Raw genomic sequence first — 18,840 nt, forward strand, 5'->3', positions numbered from 1 at the left:
AGCTCGTGTCTTTTCCATCCATTTGGTCATTCTTTTCCCTTCCATCCGTCCTCACTCACTCTTGGACCAGTGTCATTAATCATGTAGAAGGATGCTCCCTGTCTGATTTTTCAACCCATGCGGTCAAGTCCAACATCACTTGGACATTGGCAAAATGGTTTTTTCTTATATTATAGCGTGTCCATTCGTGTAATTCTGAACACACACTACAGACACAAGTTTATCGGTGCATCTCGCTATACACCCATACCGGATGCAAGAATGGAAAAGACTTCCTACAAGATGATTCTTTTGTCCATTCATCCAGAAGAGTGTCGTGATGGCAGAGGTTACAATCTGTTCTCGTTCATCCCCCAATTTTTGATAGAGTTGAGGTCAGGCCTCTCCATTTTCCGCATTCATGGACTTTGAAAGTAGACACTGTTCCCACAATCAAAGCGCGGAAATAATATTCAGGAGGATATACGGGGTCAAGTCCAATCATTGTTTGACTAATGAATGAACTAGGTGGTATGACCTGCAACGTGTACAGTGAAGGGACCGACCGAACCCTTCCGCTGGACTACTTTTGTCTTAATGAAGCCCCTCAACACACTTCAACATAATTCCTTGGCACTAAGATGCCACCAGATGAAGCTAAAGCAATACCGCTGTCGCATTAGCCGGAGCGCAAAAACAGCAAATAGGTGTGTTTTGCAGCGAATAACGTCCAGAAGAAAATGCGTGATGCGTACATTTACAAATGCAAATGAGAAAGCAATAATATGTGGCGTTTCGTTGTATGGGTGAGCAATAAACCGTCGCTCGCAATTGTCAGTTTGTCATCTGTGATAGATTACTACATCGATGATATGTATTACAGTATATTTAATATACTAATACTACAAACCCCAAATTCCATTGAAGTTGGAACGTTGTGCCCAAAAAATCAAAACAAAAGTCCTTTTCAACCTACAGTATATTCAGTTGAATACACTCCGAGGACAAGATATTTCATGTTGAAACTGTCAATGTTTGAGTGGGAGTCTTTTGTGTTTTTTGTTTTTTGCGAGTATTCTTTCCTTTTTCAATTTGATGCTGGGACACGGGCGACAAAAGACTGAGAAAGTTGAGGACTGCTCCCCAAAAACAACACCTGTTGGCCACATTCTACAGGCGAACGGGTTGATTGGAAACAGGTGAGTGTCGCGATCGGAGCGTCCCCGGAAGGCTCGGTTGTTCCCAAACAAGGATGGTTTCTCAGCATTTCTCAACGTACAATTATAAGGAATTTGGGGATTTCATCAGCTACGGCGCAGATGTCAAACTCAAGGCCCGGGGGCCACATCCTGCCCGCCACATCAATTTCTGTGGCCCGCGAAAGTGCGTCGACTTCACGTGTCTTGCTAAAACAGCCACATTGCAAATCTTCTTCCCTTTTATATAACGTTGATTGCAAACACTTTTGTTACCAATCGCCATTTCGAGATAAACTGAATTCACAACTTTTTACTGGCTTCTGGTTTTCAAATAGAGTTATTTTTTTGTGTATATGTGATAACATGAGGCAATTGTACATTTACTGTATATGTGGTCGCGCTCATGCCGGTCCGCCGAGGGAAACCGTAACTACGATGTGGCCCGCAGCAAAAATGAGTTTGACACCCTGATCTACGGTCAATAATCTCATCAAAAGATTGAGAGAATCTGGAGAAATCTGCGGACATAAGCAACAAGGCCGAAAGCCGAATTTGAATGCCCCGTGACCTTCGATCCCTCAGGCGGCTCTGCATTGGAAACCGGCATCCGTGTACACGGGATATTGCCATGTGAGCTCAGGAACACTCCAGAAAAGCATTGTCAGGGAAACACAAGTTCAAACTAGCATGCAAAGCGAAAGCCCTATATCAACAGCACCCAGAAACGTCGCCGACTTGTCCGGGCCCGACCTCATCGCAAAGTGCAAAAGTGTCCTGTGGTCTGACGAGTCCCCATCCCACATTATTTTTGGAACTCGTGGACCTTGTGTCCTTCGTGCCAAAAAGAGGAAAAGGACCATCTGCGTTGTTATCGGCGCAAAGTTCAAAAGACAACATCTGTGAAAGAATGTGCAGGGAGCATGTTGCAGGCATCAAATTCAAAAGGAGGGAATATTTTCAACAACAACAACAAAATTCCGTTTGAACATGAAGTATCTCGTCTCGAATGTATTCAATTGGCTAATGGTTGAAAGGATGGGCAAATGATATTCTGTTTTGATTCATGTTTTACCTAACGTCCTGACTTCATTGGAATGAAGGAGTACAAAGAAATCCAATTCTGTGCAGTCACTATAATGTACACAATCCGAGGATGACAGTGAACTATGTAATGAAGGGTCATGGACAGTGGGTACGCAAAGTATTCAGACCCCCTTAAATATTTCCCTGTTGGTTATATTGCAGCCGTTTGCTCAAATCATTGAAGTTCATTTTTTTCCTCATTAATATTGACAGCAACCAAACGGACTTCGACAATGACCCCGTAGATATGGGGTGCTGCGTGTACAGTCACGATTCAACGATTTGAACGAATGGCTGCAATAGAACCAGCAGGGAAATATTTAAGGGGGTCTGAAAACTTCCCGTACCCACCGTAAGTCATGTGTTTGTCTCGTCACAGTCCAGTTGAAAAGTACACAGCTACGAGCTATGAGCTAACGTAAGGCTCGTTTTTTATGGAGCAGAAAGACAAGGCCGAAGCGCTGCATATTTTCAGCTAATTTCATGCAAAAGAACATAGTTGAATTCCATTCTCTGTTTTGCTTAGTTGGGCCAAAAGATTCACAGGGTTACGAAGGGCACACATTCAAAAGTTGATCATTTTCACTTTCATGGCAAGAGCAGCAACATTCGTTTGTCCCCCCTCCCAATCAAGCATCACATGGCTTCATGGCCTCCCTCTCCTTGTTTAAGTTGTAACTTTAGCCTTCTTTGTTTATAATTTGTTCTTTTTCCCCTTTTCTTATGTTTCTTTTGTCTCTTTTTTTGTCGTTTGTTTCGTGGCGGTGGTTCACTGTTGGCTGGTTGTGTGTGTGTGTGTCGTCACGGTGCGTGTATCTAGGTTTGGCCAGCACAGTCATTTGCACTCAACAGTTTCAAAAGATACCGCTGGTCGCCCCGGCGATGGTTGCCCCTGCCAACGTGGTAGTCAACGGCAACGACACCACGTTCCATCAGATCCATATCCTGCCTCCACCGCCTCCTCCTCCACCACATTCCCATCAGCCACTGCTTCCACTTTTCACTTCCTTTGGCTATAACAGGTCGCCCGTGACAACCCCACAGGGAGACACCCCCACTGCCCCAGGTACACCCCCCTTTTAACTATTATTACTATTCTTCTTCTATTAAAACTTCAAGGGATGCGTTCTACTTTTTTTTTCTCATTCCTACATTACTAACATAAAAAGCGAATTGACTATGCAAGATTGTAATCGGCGATTGAATCATCTCTTAGAACGAAGGCATCCTTTAAAGTTTTCTGTTATGGGTCATTATTTATGTACGTTATGTTATTCATACTGACCTACTTTTGTTTGTCTGTTGATGCTGTTGTCATTTTCCATCATTACTTGACAAGACTAATTATAGAAGCAAATTCCCTGGTCCGAATGTAGTAAACTACAAAAATCCATTATTATTATGATCATCATCAACATTAATAAAAGAACTAGAACTGCTCATTGCAACACAGAAGCGATGTTGAATACAAAAAACTGAAGCCACAAAGTAGGTGGAACTACAAAATTTGAGCGGCAAAACATTCAGCCGTGACTATACACACAGGAATATTTGCAAGGGATTTACGCAACAGACTCAAGAATTAAGGTTCACAAATGTCACCCGAAAGGTTTTGTGAGGAAAGTGTTTGCTGGCCTAAAGGTTTTTGGATTCCTTCAGGACACACACTCATCGAATGAAACTTTACTTGAGTGCACACATCGAATCAATTCATCATTGAGGTCCTTCGATGGACCACCTGGACGGATCCAAAATGGCCACAAGAAGGAGCTGTGTGATTTGATGAAGGCAAAAGAACTGGGGCACTGTCCGGTCACCCATTTAAACCATTTATAAACTATTAAGATGGTTATAATGGTTTATGACACTCTCCAAATGCACTTACAGCAGCCTCATTCTGAAAAGTCCTGCATATATAATCACAAATGGATGCCTGTATTATATATGTATGTGTATGTACATTATGGCATACATGGATTTACACACAAAGTCATTTGATTGATTTTGAATGTACAGTGCTTTTATACGTGTTTTCATATATCTATATTCTGTATTTTTTCTGTGTGAGAGTGTATCTGAGAGTGGAAGTGTGCAACAGAGTCTCCTTCTCAAAATATTAAGAGCACAGAAACTCAATTCAAAGTTAAAGCTTGTGTTTGATTTGCTTTATAGGCAAAGAATTTTCATTCTGTTTTATTCTTCGTAAATATAAACTAAGAAATACATTTGCACTAGTTAAGAAAAACAGCATTCAGTGCACCGTTTAAAATACAAAGTTTGCATTACAATACAAAACATTCCGAAAGAATCCTTTTATATCGAATAAAGACATTGCAGTGTAATAGATGTTCTTTCATGACTTTAAATATTATCATTGGCTTTTTTGGCTGATTGATCTTCGTTTGTGGTGTCCGTTTTGATTACAAAAAAAATATATGTAAAATATTGGTTCTAAATCAGATTGTTGTTTTTTTTGAAGACTCTAAATTGCCCGTAGGTATGAATGTGAGTGCAAACGGTAGTTTGTTTGTATGTGCCCTGCGATTGGCCGGCGACCGGTTCAGGGCGTACGCCGCCTCTCGCCTGGCTCCGGCACGCCCGCGACCCGCGTGAGGACAAGCGGGACGGAAGATGAATGAATGAATGAATGAAACAAAGCTAACCAAAAGTATACGGCCGTTGCCCTTTTCCGGCCCATTTTTAGGTTCTGCTCCAGAAATTCCCAGTAACCTGCCTGGCAGCAGCTCGCAATGACCAATAAAAGCTTGAATAAACCTTCAAAAGGTCTTCTTAATATTCAAGTTTCAGTGGAGCCCTTAACCAAGCTGGAAGGATATTTGCTATATGGGCAGAAAGTCCACACATTATGGCCTATGTTGTTCCATATGGAGCTGTAGATAATACATTGACGACAACTAAATGAAACGTTCACAAAAACAAAACGATATCGTACTACTGTCACCTGACCGCATCGGACTTGAAAGTCAGCAAACAGAGCGACGCTCTCCAGGCTAATTGGGGCCCAGTTAGCAGCTAACGGTGGTGTCCTGTGTTGAAGGTTGTCGTGGCTCAGAGGCAAGTCCTCACAGCTCCCCCACTACGTCCTGTGGGCCCCACGGAGGCTCCAATGAAGAGATCTGGGTACTGCGCAAGCCTGTGGCAGGTAACGGAGCCGCACTGCGCTGAGCCCTCAAATCCTAAACTCTAAACCAGGCATCAAACAGTATCTGGCGTCCGTTCAAAAACGATGGCTGGTGAGGGAAATTTCCACAAGGGAAGACTCAGTCCAGTCACGATCCAAACTCATTGCGCTATTGAAAGGTCATCAGATACTCTTTGACCTGCGACAAGTCACGTCCCGCTTTCCTTCCATCTTAATCTTAGCCAAACTCGGTGACCTTTTATGTTTCGGACTGCAGCTGTGTGCATTGGCGTGTGCGTGCGTGCAGGTCTCGAGAGTGAGACGACGAGAACAAAGATGAGAGTGCAGTGTAACGTGTGTCTGTGCGTGCGTGTGTTGTGTGTTCAATAAGAAGTGTGTCTCATTCACTCTAGTTCATCCAATCTATCCCATCTCATGCTGCCCAGTGCATTTCAAAGGAGAGTCACCAATTAACACTTTGTCTTGGATATCAGCTAAACGACTCAGCGTGCGTGCGTGCGTGCGTATGTGCGAATGCATTCATTTTCGTGTTGCATGCACGCATTTACGCGTACTAATATTGCCTTGGTCGGTCGCATGCATATTATGAATGAATATCTGTCCGTGTGTGCGTGTTGTGTGTGCGGGTGTCTTGCAGGTGGAGACCGCAGCAGTTTAGGGAGTTCCGGCAGTGCGACCAGTGTGAGGTCATCAGGCAGTGGCCAGAGTGCTGGAAGCGCTGCACACATCCTCCATGCGCAGGCCGAAGGGGTGAAGGTACGAGACATTCAGATTCAGACGGAACAGTACCGAGCCTGCTGTCGCAGAAGCTATTTTTTTAAACCCAATCGTCAGTGTGGGACGCATGATCAACCGGCATGTCTAGAGTTCCCGCGGTGTTTGCTTAGTTCAGCGCGCGAGAAGAGGCGAGATTTGCGGCGGGACGACCCGTGGCTGCGTCACCGTGACGACACGCCGGCTCACATTGCCCTGAGCGTCTGACGGATGAACATGGCCGTGCCGGAGCAACCTCCCCGCTCACCCGACCTGGCTCCGTCTGATTTTCTTCCTCTTCCCACTCTCATCAAGAAGGCCCGGACGATGGAGCTGCGGAGGATCCTGCGAGAAGTGCATGAGGGCTTGGCAGAGAACGCTGGGAAAGTGACTTCGAAGGAAAACTATTTTGTGACACCATCCCTGGAACTTTTCTGACAAACCTTGACTATTTTAGCAATCACACGTTAGACAACCTAGAACACGTTTTAAGAAAAGCCCCTTGTGTCCTGAAATCTGATTCTTTGGATGATGAAACCAAGGTCAACAAATATACCTGCAGTATATATACCAGGTTTGAGCTGTTCCTATTTGAGGCTTTCAAACTGTAGTTTCTCTTTCTGCTCCTCCAGGGTGGAAGTCAGTGATTATTTTCTGACATGAATGAAACATAATTTAGCTTGAAGCTGATGAAAGGCAAAGATGTATTACTATCCTTCAACAGTGCACTGAACGAACCGCTCTTAACTAAGTTTTAGTAGTTTCATGTTGTTGTTTTCTTTGCTTGTTTTCAGGTCGCTATTTGAGCTCGCTGAAACAACCACAAAAAATAACAATGATACAACAAGAGTGAGTGTAAATTAATGCTAATGATGCCCCAGCCTGTCACCATGATGAATTCGTGAACAGCAGGCGATGCAAAGTGTTTCTTTGTCAATTGTGTCAGCGTGACACAAATGAGAATGTAACAGATGACGAATAAAGACGAGGAACGTTGCGTGTGAAAGTAGCACATCAGTTTATACACAATGCAGGGAAAAAGGTAATGGGACACCTGGCAATTACACATTCGCTGTAAATATGCATTGTGCTGAAGAATTAAGGATCAGAACCAACTAACGTGTCTTGATGAATTCATTGATTAGACGTGTGCTAAGTCAGTGATCTCCATACGTGCGTGCAGTATGTACAGTGTACATAAGAGTCAGGAAAAGCAAAAGCAGTATATACAGTACGTGCTCACAGTTTATTTGCTGTCAATAGCTCGTCCACCCTGACCTGTGTGTGTGTGTGTGTGTGTGTGTGTGTGCGTTTACAGCTTCTAGCCACAGTCTTGTCTCAATCTGCCAAAGCCAAGGAACATCTGCTGGAGCAGTCCAAGTCTGTGGACCAGCCTGCAGGTATTTCAATGAAGACAGCTGCCATCTCTCATTATGCTTGGAGTTTTGCTCATGTGGTTCAGTGGAATTCTGGAAGTCGAATTGATTAACCCGCTGCAAACAATCCTCCCTTTTTATATGCAGTTTTAAAGAGGAAAACACTGCAACTGGCATTTTGTTATGTTACAGCCTCATTTGAAAAGGGATTCAAGAATTTTTTCTTTCGGAAATTTCTAAACACAACATTCAATAATGACGACGTGGGGAAAAAAACGTTTTTTTTTTTTTTTTTTTCAAGGTTTTGATGTATTGAAAATCATAAATAAATAAATAAGACGTCAGCCCTGCTACTCATAACCTTTGCCAAAGTTCAAAATTCAATTCAGGAGCATCCTGTTTTCACTGATCTTCCCTGAGATGTTTCTCCAGCTCACACTGGAGCTGCTTTGAAGGTCCTACTCAGCACAGTGGCCTCCATTATTTGTCAATGGAAAGGGTTGGGAAAGGCCAGACCGAAGAGAGTGAAGGATGAGGAGCTTTTTTCATTAACAGTTGCACGGCCTGCCACGGGAGCTGCTGAGGCAGTTCTACACAGCGGTCATCGAATCGGTCCTGTGTTCTTCCATCACAGTCTGGTTTGGTGCTGCTCCAAAAAAAGCACAAACTCCGACTGCGACGGACAATCAAAACCGCAGAAGGGATTGTCGGTACCCCCCTACCCGCCCTTGAGGACTTGCACGCTGCCAGAACTAAGACAAGAGCGTGCAAAATCCTCTCGGACCCTCCGCACCCCGGTCATCGGCTCTTCCGGCTCCTTCCCTCAGGTAGGCGCTACCGAACGATGCAAACTAAAACTAGCAGACATTCCGACAGCTTCTTCCCTCTTGCCATCAACTTCTTAAACAGCTCACCTACAATTCCATTACAACACGCTGGCAATTTTTTGACTTGAGTTCGTTGTCGCATTTCTGTGGGGCCAATTCTACATGACTCGTGCACTCACCGTCGTCGTCTCGCCACGCTGCACTATTTGCATATCTGTTGTTGACCAATACTGGCCACTCATGCCAGAGTAGCCTCTGCCCCATTTGCACACTGATTGAGGAGTATCTGCAACATTTGCACCATCGACATTGTCCCAGATGATCGCGCTACTCGTCACTTTAAACCGCGTCCAATCCATTGCACCGGACTATTGCAATATTAGTCATTCATTCAGTGCTAGAGGACTCTGCATCTTTTTGCACAATTGTCAAAAAAGAATACGAATAATTGTACCGGCGTTACCAGATTACTAGCAACCCTTTATTGCTCCGTGACAGTTTTTTTGTTAATGTCTTTCCGTCTCCAAAGTGTTCTCTGTCAATTGACCGTCTGTTGTCGTACTCGAGCGGCTCCGACTACCGGAGACAAATTCCTTGTGTGTTTTTTGGACATACTTGGCAAATAAAGATGATTCTGATTCTGATTCTGATTTGGATGAAGGGCAGTGCATGTAGTGAAGCAAAAGTACAAAAAAAACAGCCCTTAGCTACTAAAATCACTTTCATTGTTTTTACCGGTACATGAAACTTACAAGATATGATGAAATGATATTCTTCAGAAGTTCTTCAAACCACCAGGACTCTTCCTTGAGCTGGCTGCCCGTCGAAACTGAGCCATTTTGTTGGAAGGGCTTTAGTCAGGGAGCTGACCAAGAACCCAATGGTCACTTGTGTCAGAGCTCGAACGTTCCTCTGAGGAACGAGGAGAACCTTCCGGAAGGAGAACCATCTCTGCAGCAATCCACCAATCATACCTATAAAGTAGAGTGGCGAGACACAACCTGCTCCTTTATAAAAGCGACAAAGCAGCCTGCCTGTAGTTTGGCCAAGGGCGCCTGAAATTCTCTGGTCTGAAGAGACAAAGACTGAACTTCAGAGCACCAATTCTGGGTGTCATGTTTGGAGGAGGTTCACTGATGGCGTAGCGGTACACTCGCCTGACTTGGGTTCACTTCCCACTCAGTGACGCTGTGAATGTCAGTGCGAATGCTTGTCCGTGTCTATATGTGCCCCGCGACTGACTGGCGACCAGTTCAGGGTGTAGTCCGCCTTTCGCCCGAAGCCAGCTGGGATAGGCTCCGGCGCCCCGCGACCCTGAACAGGATAAGCGCTGTTGAGAATACACGGATGGATGGATGTTTGGAGGAAACCAGGCCGACTCACCACCTGGCCAATGCCATCCTTCCAGTGAAGCATGGTAGTGGCAACATCATGCTGTGGGGATGTTTTTCAGAGGCGCAAGAACTGGGAGACAAGACAGGATTGAGGGAAAGATGAGCGCAGCACTGTGCGGAGACATGCACCGAGGCACGGCAAAGGAGCGGCTTCAGGACAACTCTTTGAAAGTCCATCGGTGGCCCTGCCAGAGCCAAGAAAAATTCCAGAGAGACCCGAAAATGGCTGTGCGCCGACGCTCAACATCCATCCCGATGGAGCTTGTGAGTTGCTGCAAAGAGGGATGGGAGAAACTGCCCAAAAATAAGTGTGCCAAGCTTGTGGCATCACATTCTAAAAGACTTGAGGCTGTAGTTTCTGCCAAAGTTGCATCAACAAAGTGTTGAGCAAAGGCTCTGATACTTACGTACGTGTGATTTCCTAGTTTTTTTGCTGCAATACATCTTAAAACATTTCCCAAAAATGTTTTTCATATTCACGTTGACAATTTGGGGAAAAGGCTGTACCATAACAAAATATGGAAAAAGCCAAGTGATCAGTGTCTCTCGAGATCAGGCTTGTCAAACTCATTTTTGTTCATCGTAGTTATTTATGACTTCCCTCGGAGGGAACAACTACAACCGTGAACCCATATAAATGAAAGATGACCTCATATACTGTAATTGCGTACAGTATACACAACACATTGACGAATCACCAGTTTTGAAATCAGAAGCCTATAAAAACATGTTTTTCAACTGTTACATTTCTTTTCAAAGTGGGATTGCTAACAAACAAAAAAAATGCTTGCCAATATCTCAATGGCATCACACCAGAACACAATGAGCAATTTTGATTAGCTTTCGCAGGCCACATAAAATGATGTGGCGGGCCGGATCTGGCCCCCGGGCCACGGGTTTGGCACCTGCGCTCGAGCTGACCAATTGAGTGCTGCAGCACCACCACACTTGGGTTGTGTTGTTTTACCAAATGCAGGTCGGAACTCAATACTGACTGATCGAAGAGAGTGTGGAGGCTTTTTTCCATTAAGAAATAGTGCACAGAGTAAAACAAAAGTACAAAAAAAAAAGAAAACATCACAACCGCCCTTAGCTACTCAAGTCACTTTGATGATATTAGCATGATTAAATGTGCAAGGATTGTAAGCCCGCATATTCTTCCAAATGTTCAAGGAATGCGCAGTCCGCTTGAAATGGATGTGGTGTTACCTTTTCTAATAATTCTAACGATCCCACGATTGTCGAGAAGAATGAGCTATGATGAACAGAGATGAATGGGATTCTTTTTGGGGATGTCAAAAATGCAAAATAGACCGTAGCTCCCAAAAGGTTTTCCGAAATGCTCCTTTTTTGGGGCCAGTGTTATGTAAGTGGTGAGACCAACAAGGAGGGAGGTGTGTTCAACAGAACAAACAAGTGAGAGTCGAGTTACAAAAAAGGAATAATATTCTTCTGCTCTTGTAAGAAGTCACATTGTGTCTTCTGTACAGCCAGAAACACAAACATAAACGCTCGCATCTTGGCTTGTGAGTATTTCCAGACAGATGGCCAAGGGAGGGAAGAGTGGGATTGTGATGGGATTGGTTGACAAGGCTGAGATAGGACCGCTTGCTTGCCAAACACCGAAGCGAAATGTCTTTCAGCGAAACGAGAAAAATCATCTGCCGCTCGATGCTGGTTTCCAATGGTCGGATGATGTTTTGAACCCACCCAACGGTGTGCCTCTCCCAGTAGGTTCTGCCAGTTCTTCTCGGACATCGAGCCTATCGGGCTGCCCTCTCCATGAAGCGCCGCCTTACGATGCCGCAGCGAACAGGAAGGGGGAGGCGACAGGCGAGGGGAAGGTAGGACAATCCCCAAATCCGAGCGGATTCCCTCCTCTCTCCCTTTGCATGCAAACACACGCAGCAATTAGCTCCTCAGTCAAAGTGGCCACAACGCACACGCACACGTCAAGATGTCCCAGCGCTTTCTCTCACGGCTGGCCTCATCCGTGCTGCGAGTGTTGGGATGCGGCCGTGACACGGTGAGTGGATCTGCCGCATGCCGACCTGCGACGTGTGTGCACGTGAGCGAACCTGTCCTGCTCTTTATCTGTTATCCTCTCTTATCTATTTTTTATTTTTCCTCCACTCCTTTTCGTCAACGCTTCTGTTTTGACTTCGCGACGTCCTCCCTATTTGACCGAGATGACTTTTTTATCGTTCGCTGAAAGTCTGAGTCGAGTTGCTGTGCGTGTCTGCGTGTCCTGGCGCGCAGCGTGGGCACATGAGCTCACCACACGAGGTGTGAAACGGGAGTTTAGAACGTGTGCAGGAAACTGTCATTTGCTGAAGTGCGGACGTGGGCTCACATTGAAGGTCACTTGTTGTTTTGTAATTATTTAGAGGTGGTATGCCAATTAGCTCTTGTAGCGGTGATATGCGGCAGTTGTAAATGGTTGGATAATGTGTGTAGGAGAGTGTGTGCGTGTGCATGTGTCATGTTCTTAGGACCATCTGTTAGCTACATTCCCGAGGAATCGGGCAACCCTCAGCATTCGGTGTTGAATTATTTGACAAAGATCATTTGGGATAGCAACAAAAAATGTGTAAGAATCGCTGAAAACTTTTGCTTTCTCCCTGTTTGTCTCTAGTCAATCATTTTGCGCCATTCAAGTGAAACAACTTCACTACACTAAACCAAATTTTCCAAAAATTAGAAAAGAAATGGACAGAACTGACCTAAACTATTAAATCCAAATGAAATGGAGCTATCCATCCATCCATGCATCCATTTTCTGTCGCGCTTCTCCTCACGCGGGTCGCGTCATCGGGCAGGAGGCGGGGTACGCCCTCCACTGGATGCCAGCCCATCGCATGGCACATACAAACAAACAACCATTGGCACTCACATTCACACCGACGGGCAATTTAGAGTGTCCAATTCATGCGTGTTTTTGGGATGTGGGAGGAAAGCGGAGAGCCTGGAGAAAACCACGGGGAGAACATGCAAACTCCGGGATTGAACCGCGGTCCTCAGAACTGCGAGGCAGACGCTCTAACCTGTCGCTCACCGTGCCGCCCGAATGGAGCTAAACTCAGCAAAATGAAAATAAAGCAAACTATCAAACCAAAATTCCTAAATTTCATTCAAACGAATGGAACAAAAGAAACTTTCATGAACCAAATGATTTTAAATCCAATCAAATGGAACTGAAACGAACTGCACGACACTATCGGTTGTCAGAAAACATTTGTAAATCGACAAAAGGTTTCAAGAAGTGGCTATATTTGATCATGCGGTATCCCGCATGATAACGCCAGCGCTCCATTTGTAGAATAGCTGATTGTGTTATCCTTCCTCCTCATCACTTGGAGTAATACGGTTGACCTTTTCAAGTACTCCGCATCTGGTGCCGATGCGGCGTCGGATGCAAAGTTTGGATAAGTGACCTGTCACAGAGCATCGTGGTAACTTACAAACGTTATCGTTATTTTCATCATATTATGGTGAATTATAGCACTCGGCAAAATCACGGAAAGCCGCGTTTGTGGGAGCTATTTCTGCAATCAGCGGCGTGTACTCTGGAGAAGAACGAGGCGGTACACGGCAACGCATAGTTTGCATTACGACAAGGCTGTCTGTCCTTCTGTCAGTTAACTCCTGGCGCAACATCACATTTGGGATTACGCAGGTCTTCAGAAAGCTGTATGAATACTAAATACTGTTACCCGCAGGCTGCAATCTGTTTCATGATGTTTATTGGATCTGAAAACTATTCTTCTTGAGGTTTTTTCGTTTCAATGCCTTGTTGGTTCACACGGTCACCATTCAGTGAGATGGGTTATTAAGCTCCTAATAATCGTCCCTATATTGAGTCGGTCAGCAACAACATGAGGCCAGAGCAGCCCCAACGCGGCCCTGCAGAGAGAAAGTGGCTGACATGGAACCAGTGACAGTGCCCTCCTATTTTCTCTCCTGTAGAGCTCAGAAGCAGTTGTCCAATGGCTGAGTGACTTTCAGCTGCAGGTCTACGCTCCCAACTTCCTGGGCGCCGGGTATGACTTGCCCACAATTAGCCGAATGACCCCCGAGGTAAGGCAACTGGTCCCGGGCTCCTCCGAGGACTGCGAAGTGGACAAGTCTGCACAGATTTGATTGCTGCTGTCCTCGTGGTTTCGATGATGCATGCAAAAAAACACACACACGCATTGAAATGACTCAAATGTGCCTCTCGCCAAGCCTGCTCTGGTGTAGCCCTTGTCGTGGTGACCCTGGTGTTAACCTGCATCTCTCTCTGACACTTGGTTGTCTTTTCGTGTCACCTTTTCACCAGGCACAGTTTGTTTCTTCCCATGATGCGCAAACATTGCCTCCCGCCAATTCCTGCATGCTGAACCTGAGAAAGCCCATGTGACGTTATAGTGGTAAATGTGCGTTGTCTGCTATCCGGTGTCTGTAGTTGGAAGCCTTTGAAGGAAAAGAGTGGAAAAGAAAAAAGTAAGACACGAGTCCAAGACCAGTCGAGTCAACAGTTGAACCTCCACTTCACAAAAATAGCCATGAATGCTGGAGAACCCTTTGTTGAATGTCTCTCAGGTATTGTGGGGCACCACAGGTAAACAGATCCAAGCATTTGGCATTTGGCATTTGGCATTTGGCATTTGGCCACGGTTTAAAAAGCGATATCGATAGTGCACATACAGACCCTTTGGCTATTTGTTCCTATGTGCCCTGCGATCGGCTGGCGACCGGTTCGGGGTGTACCCCGCCTCTCGCCCGAAGATAGCTGGGATAGGCTCGGCACGCCCGCGACCCTCGTGAGGATTGGTGGCACAGAAACTGGACGTTTATTTATTTCCATGATTCCCCTCAAAAAGTGAACCTTTCATAGATTATAGATTCAGGGCCCAGTATTTATTTGTTCATTTTTACATAATTTGGGCTTGCAGCTCACCAAACCCACGAACTCGGGAATTCCAAAAATGTGAACACTGTGAAGAAATCCGCCCACATTTTGCAGGCCATAAATGTTTTCAACTGAGTGTCACACAATAATCATCTAGTGAACTCCAAGCACCTGCACAGTTTTCCCCAGGTGTCATTCAATGGCTTCAGTTGGGTTCAATATGGGGAAGACTGCAGACTTGACAAGTGGCCAGAAGACCATCTTTGATACCCTCCATAGGATGGGTAAGCCACAAATGTTCATAGCTAAGGAGGCTGGCTCTTCACAAAGTGCTGTGTCAATGGAAGGACAAAATGTGGCAGGAGAAGATGCACCGACCGGCAAAAGAGATGACCGAGAGATCCAGAAAGAGTCACAGCTTCAAAAAGCCCCACATTCAGACGCATCCGGGAGATGGGCCGCCACCGCCGGGTTCCTCGGGTCTGAGCCTGAGCCGACGTAGGAAGCGTCTCAACTGGGCCAAGGAGGAGAAGGACTGGACTGTCGGCCAAGTGCGAAGTGATCCCGTACAGCAGACCCGCAACGCAACTTCGGGCATGCCCACAAACGTCTCCGCGGCTCTTTAGGCTTAAGGGCTGGGTTCATTCTCTACATTCGTCTTTGTGAGTTCCCTCGTGACGCATGAAGTTCAACGTCATCCATTGTCGAGTCGTGTAGTTCAAGTCAAGTCTCTTGGCTACCGAGTCTTAAGTCATAAGACTGGCAACTCGAGGCGAGTGACTCGAGTCCCCCCCCCCCCCCCCCCCCCCCCCCCCATCTCTGCTGTTTGCAGCCAAGTAGTAGATACAAAAACAAATGTCAGGTCATTCAATTGACTCATCGGTTCCTACGCCGATTACGTAAATAACATCATTCAACACTCAGCTCCATGTTATATGGATAGTCTTACTTAAAGGTAATCTACAGGTATCTTTCTCACCTTGCTGGAGAATTCAACAAAAAATGCGAGTGATGCAACTAAATGCGTGCGTGCGTGTGTGTGTGTGTGTGTGTGCGCGTGCAGTTTAATGTAGCGGTTTGTTGTAATTCTTTCTTGTGCCCAACATAGTCAGCCAGCGAAAATCCCAAATGAGTGGAAGTGGTTACTGTTTTATTGATTGATTATACTGCCATCATTTTTAGCCTAACTTTTTAAATGTGAGAAAAAGAATTCAATCCATAGTTTTCTTGCATTTTTGGATTATTTTTCCCCCTCTGTGCTTTCTCACACTTTCTTTTCTCTAATTGTCTCTCGCTCTCTCTCGCTTTTGCAGCTACAGAATTTCTCTGTGTGTGTGTGTGTGTGTGTGTGTGTGAATGAAAGACCGCCTATGTCACTGCAGTATAAGACTTGAACGTCTTGTGTCTTTGTAGGATCTGACAGCCATCGGAATAACTAAACCAGGTCACAGAAAGAAGATGACAACCGAGATTAATAAACTGAGTGTCACTGAGTGGCTGCCTGGGCACAAACCTGTGCGTACACAAACACACACGATATCTAAATGTAAAGAATTGCATGCCGATGTATAGCATAGTGACGGCTTTGTCCTAAATCGGGGGGGGGGCGTTCCTTTCCCAACAGTGTCAGCTGATTTATTTCTCATGTTCCCGTAGGCCAGTCTTGGAGAGTGGTTGTGTGCTATTGGTCTAAGTCAGTACCACCAAGTGTTAGTGCAGAACGGTTACGAAAACATCGACTTCATCACGGACGTCACTTGGGAGGACCTACAGGAAATTGGTATTACCAAACTGGGTAAGCTCTACAAAGTGAAGGACTGCGTGTAGTGATTACCACGCTGTTGGAGATTCAAGGGCTGTTCTTTATCGTTATTTAGCAACATAACTGTGCCCACAACATTCACATGCGAATGGTAGGACATGACCGCAGTTTGTCGACGTGGTCAATGTCACAATTTAGACGTACAGTATGTACAATTTTGAACTTGCAGGGCTGTCGGTAGCTCATTAATCAAATTAGAGTTAGCGAGATAACTAACTTCATAAAATATATTTGAGTAGTTTTTTATATGAAGCGATATTGTCAAAATTGTGCACGTTTGTCATTAGGTCAACATGGTATGGTACGGTGGTTCTCCACATGCTGTACACGTACAATGCAACAAACAAATCTTTTTTATTATTTGTGTATAGAACAAATATGTGGCTAATGCCCAAATGTTTTTTGTGGAAACACCCAAGGCTGCTGTTGATGCTTTCATTCAAAATGTTACAAAATATTCCAAATGTAATTGAAACACTTGCACTAGTATAAACATTTCCAAGAGGGTAACTTGAACATTTTTACCAATGACATTTCCAAAGTAATATTCACTGTAATAACACTGACAAGGTCCATCCATCCATCCATCCATTTTCTGTACCGCTTCTCCTCACAAAGGTCGCGGGCGTGCTGGAGCCTATCTCCGGGCGAGAGGCGGGGTACACCCTGAACTGGTTGCCAGCCGATCACATACAGGGCACATACTCACAAACAACCATTCGCACTCACATTCACATTCACACCTACGGGCAATTGTAGAGTTTGGAATTAACCTAGCATGCGTGTTTTTGCGATGTGGGAGGAAACGGGGAGAACATGCAAACTCCACACAGGCGGCGTCGGGATTTGAACCCCGGTCCTCAGAACTGGGAGGCGGACGTGCTAACCGGTCGCCCAGCGTGCCGCCTCGTTCAAGGTCATGTACACAAAACATTTCCTTCCAACCTGTCAATGTTTTAGGCCACCAGAAGAAGCTGATGTTGGCAGTGAAGCGACTGGCTGAAATGCAGCGCAACTCGGACGGGCGGGGCTCCCTCCGAAAGAAGCCTGCACCCATCGCTCAGCAGCAGGAAGTGATGTCGATGGAAAGCCCTCCCCCGGATGGTGAGTTAGCGGGTAATATGTTGAACTTTTCAACTTAGCATGAGCATTTTGTATCAAGAGCTGAGAAATGAGATGTGTGAATGGTTCAATAAACATCTTTTTCTCGGTCTAGATGTGATGTCTCCAAAAATGAGCACCTTCCAGGACAGCGAGTTGAGTAGCGAGCTGCAAAATGCCATGAGCCATTCAGCTCAGGAGGTCAAATCTCAGCCAACGCGTAGTCTCGACAAGGATCCCGATGATGTGAACTCTGGAGGAGGAGGACCACCTAAGAAGGAGGCAAGGACAATGAGGCAGCAGAGCAGCCAGGGAGGCACCTCCTCCCACAGGAGCAGCGTGTCTTCTCAAGGCAAACACCGTCACTGCCACTCCCAGCCCGCACCTCCCTACACACCACCTCACACTCCAACCAAGACCAGGACCTCATCATCTTCTTCCACCTCCTCCGTCCAGAGTACATCCTCTCCCCAGTCCAAACACAGAGTGTCCCCCCAGTTCATCCAAGGTGAACGACCTGTGTCACCACACTCACATTGCGGCGCTCCAGTCCAGTCCCCGCAGCAGAATCAAATACACCAGAGCCACCCGCATGAGATCGGGGATTGTGCACAAGCACAGGTCCTCCTCCTCCGCCTCCCGCCAGAGGCGGAGCTTGCAGACGGCGATGCAGCAGACCCCTCAAAACTGCAAAAGAAGCGAGCCGACAGTCTCAACCGGCATGCTGCTTCAGATGGCGAGTGTGATGAGAGGACGGGGGGAGGAAGAGGACGGGGTGGGGAAGAACAGATCACCTCAGAGCGAGGCTCAAACGTTCGAGCAGAAGGTGGTAAATACGCCACGGTAACCCACCGTGTCAGCCGCAGCCACTCTGTGCGCTACCAGGACAAAACCGTGACTCGCAACCAGCCGCAGTCCATCGCTCTGCGCCAAAAGAAAAAGGGGCCGCCCCCACCGCCTCCCAAACGCTCGAGCTCGGCAATATCCACCTCGAACTCTAACCTGAGCGAAGGCAACACGCCAGCCCAAGTGCTGACGACCACCGATGGGATGCTGGATGTGCCTTACCGCCAGCAACGACGGGCCAGCGACTTGGGAGTATCTGTTGAAACAGGAGCTGTCGAAACAAACAGCATGGGAAGTGTGAGGAGCATTGCCGCCATGCTGGAAATGTCGTCCATAGGGGGTGGAGCCAAAGGGATGGCGCTGCAGAAGAACTTCCTGCAGGTAGGAAATTGAGGCTTCATACGTG

At 46.1% G+C, this 18,840-nt stretch overlaps 1 protein-coding gene across 10 annotated transcripts in view; it reads left to right on the top strand.

Annotated features, from left to right (window-relative positions):
- caskin1 (CASK interacting protein 1) overlaps nucleotides 1-18,840 on the top strand; it is a 70,834-nt gene that overhangs the window by 44,559 nt on the left and 7,435 nt on the right. For 4 of the 10 annotated variants that reach the window (XR_009784623.1, XM_061748168.1, XM_061748170.1 and 1 more), the window contains exons 11-20: nucleotides 3,082-3,327; nucleotides 5,320-5,424; nucleotides 6,062-6,180; nucleotides 7,496-7,577; nucleotides 11,506-11,618; nucleotides 13,741-13,851; nucleotides 16,079-16,180; nucleotides 16,322-16,460; nucleotides 17,448-17,591; nucleotides 17,704-18,815. Coding sequence is in view for 9 of the 10 variants with exons in the window: in XM_061748168.1 (XP_061604152.1) it covers nucleotides 3,082-3,327; nucleotides 5,320-5,424; nucleotides 6,062-6,180; nucleotides 7,496-7,577; nucleotides 11,506-11,618; nucleotides 13,741-13,851; nucleotides 16,079-16,180; nucleotides 16,322-16,460; nucleotides 17,448-17,591; nucleotides 17,704-18,815 (2,273 nt within the window). In the remaining variant the exon portion in view is untranslated. The remainder of the gene's footprint in view (nucleotides 1-3,081; nucleotides 3,328-5,319; nucleotides 5,425-6,061; nucleotides 6,181-7,495; nucleotides 7,578-11,505; nucleotides 11,619-13,740; nucleotides 13,852-16,078; nucleotides 16,181-16,321; nucleotides 16,461-17,447; nucleotides 17,592-17,703; nucleotides 18,816-18,840) is intronic. The other 6 variants (XM_061748169.1, XM_061748172.1, XM_061748173.1 and 3 more) reach the window with 6 other exon arrangements.

This window comes from Phyllopteryx taeniolatus, chromosome 16, assembly GCF_024500385.1.
Source record: "Phyllopteryx taeniolatus isolate TA_2022b chromosome 16, UOR_Ptae_1.2, whole genome shotgun sequence".
Taxonomy (NCBI): domain Eukaryota; kingdom Metazoa; phylum Chordata; class Actinopteri; order Syngnathiformes; family Syngnathidae; genus Phyllopteryx; species Phyllopteryx taeniolatus.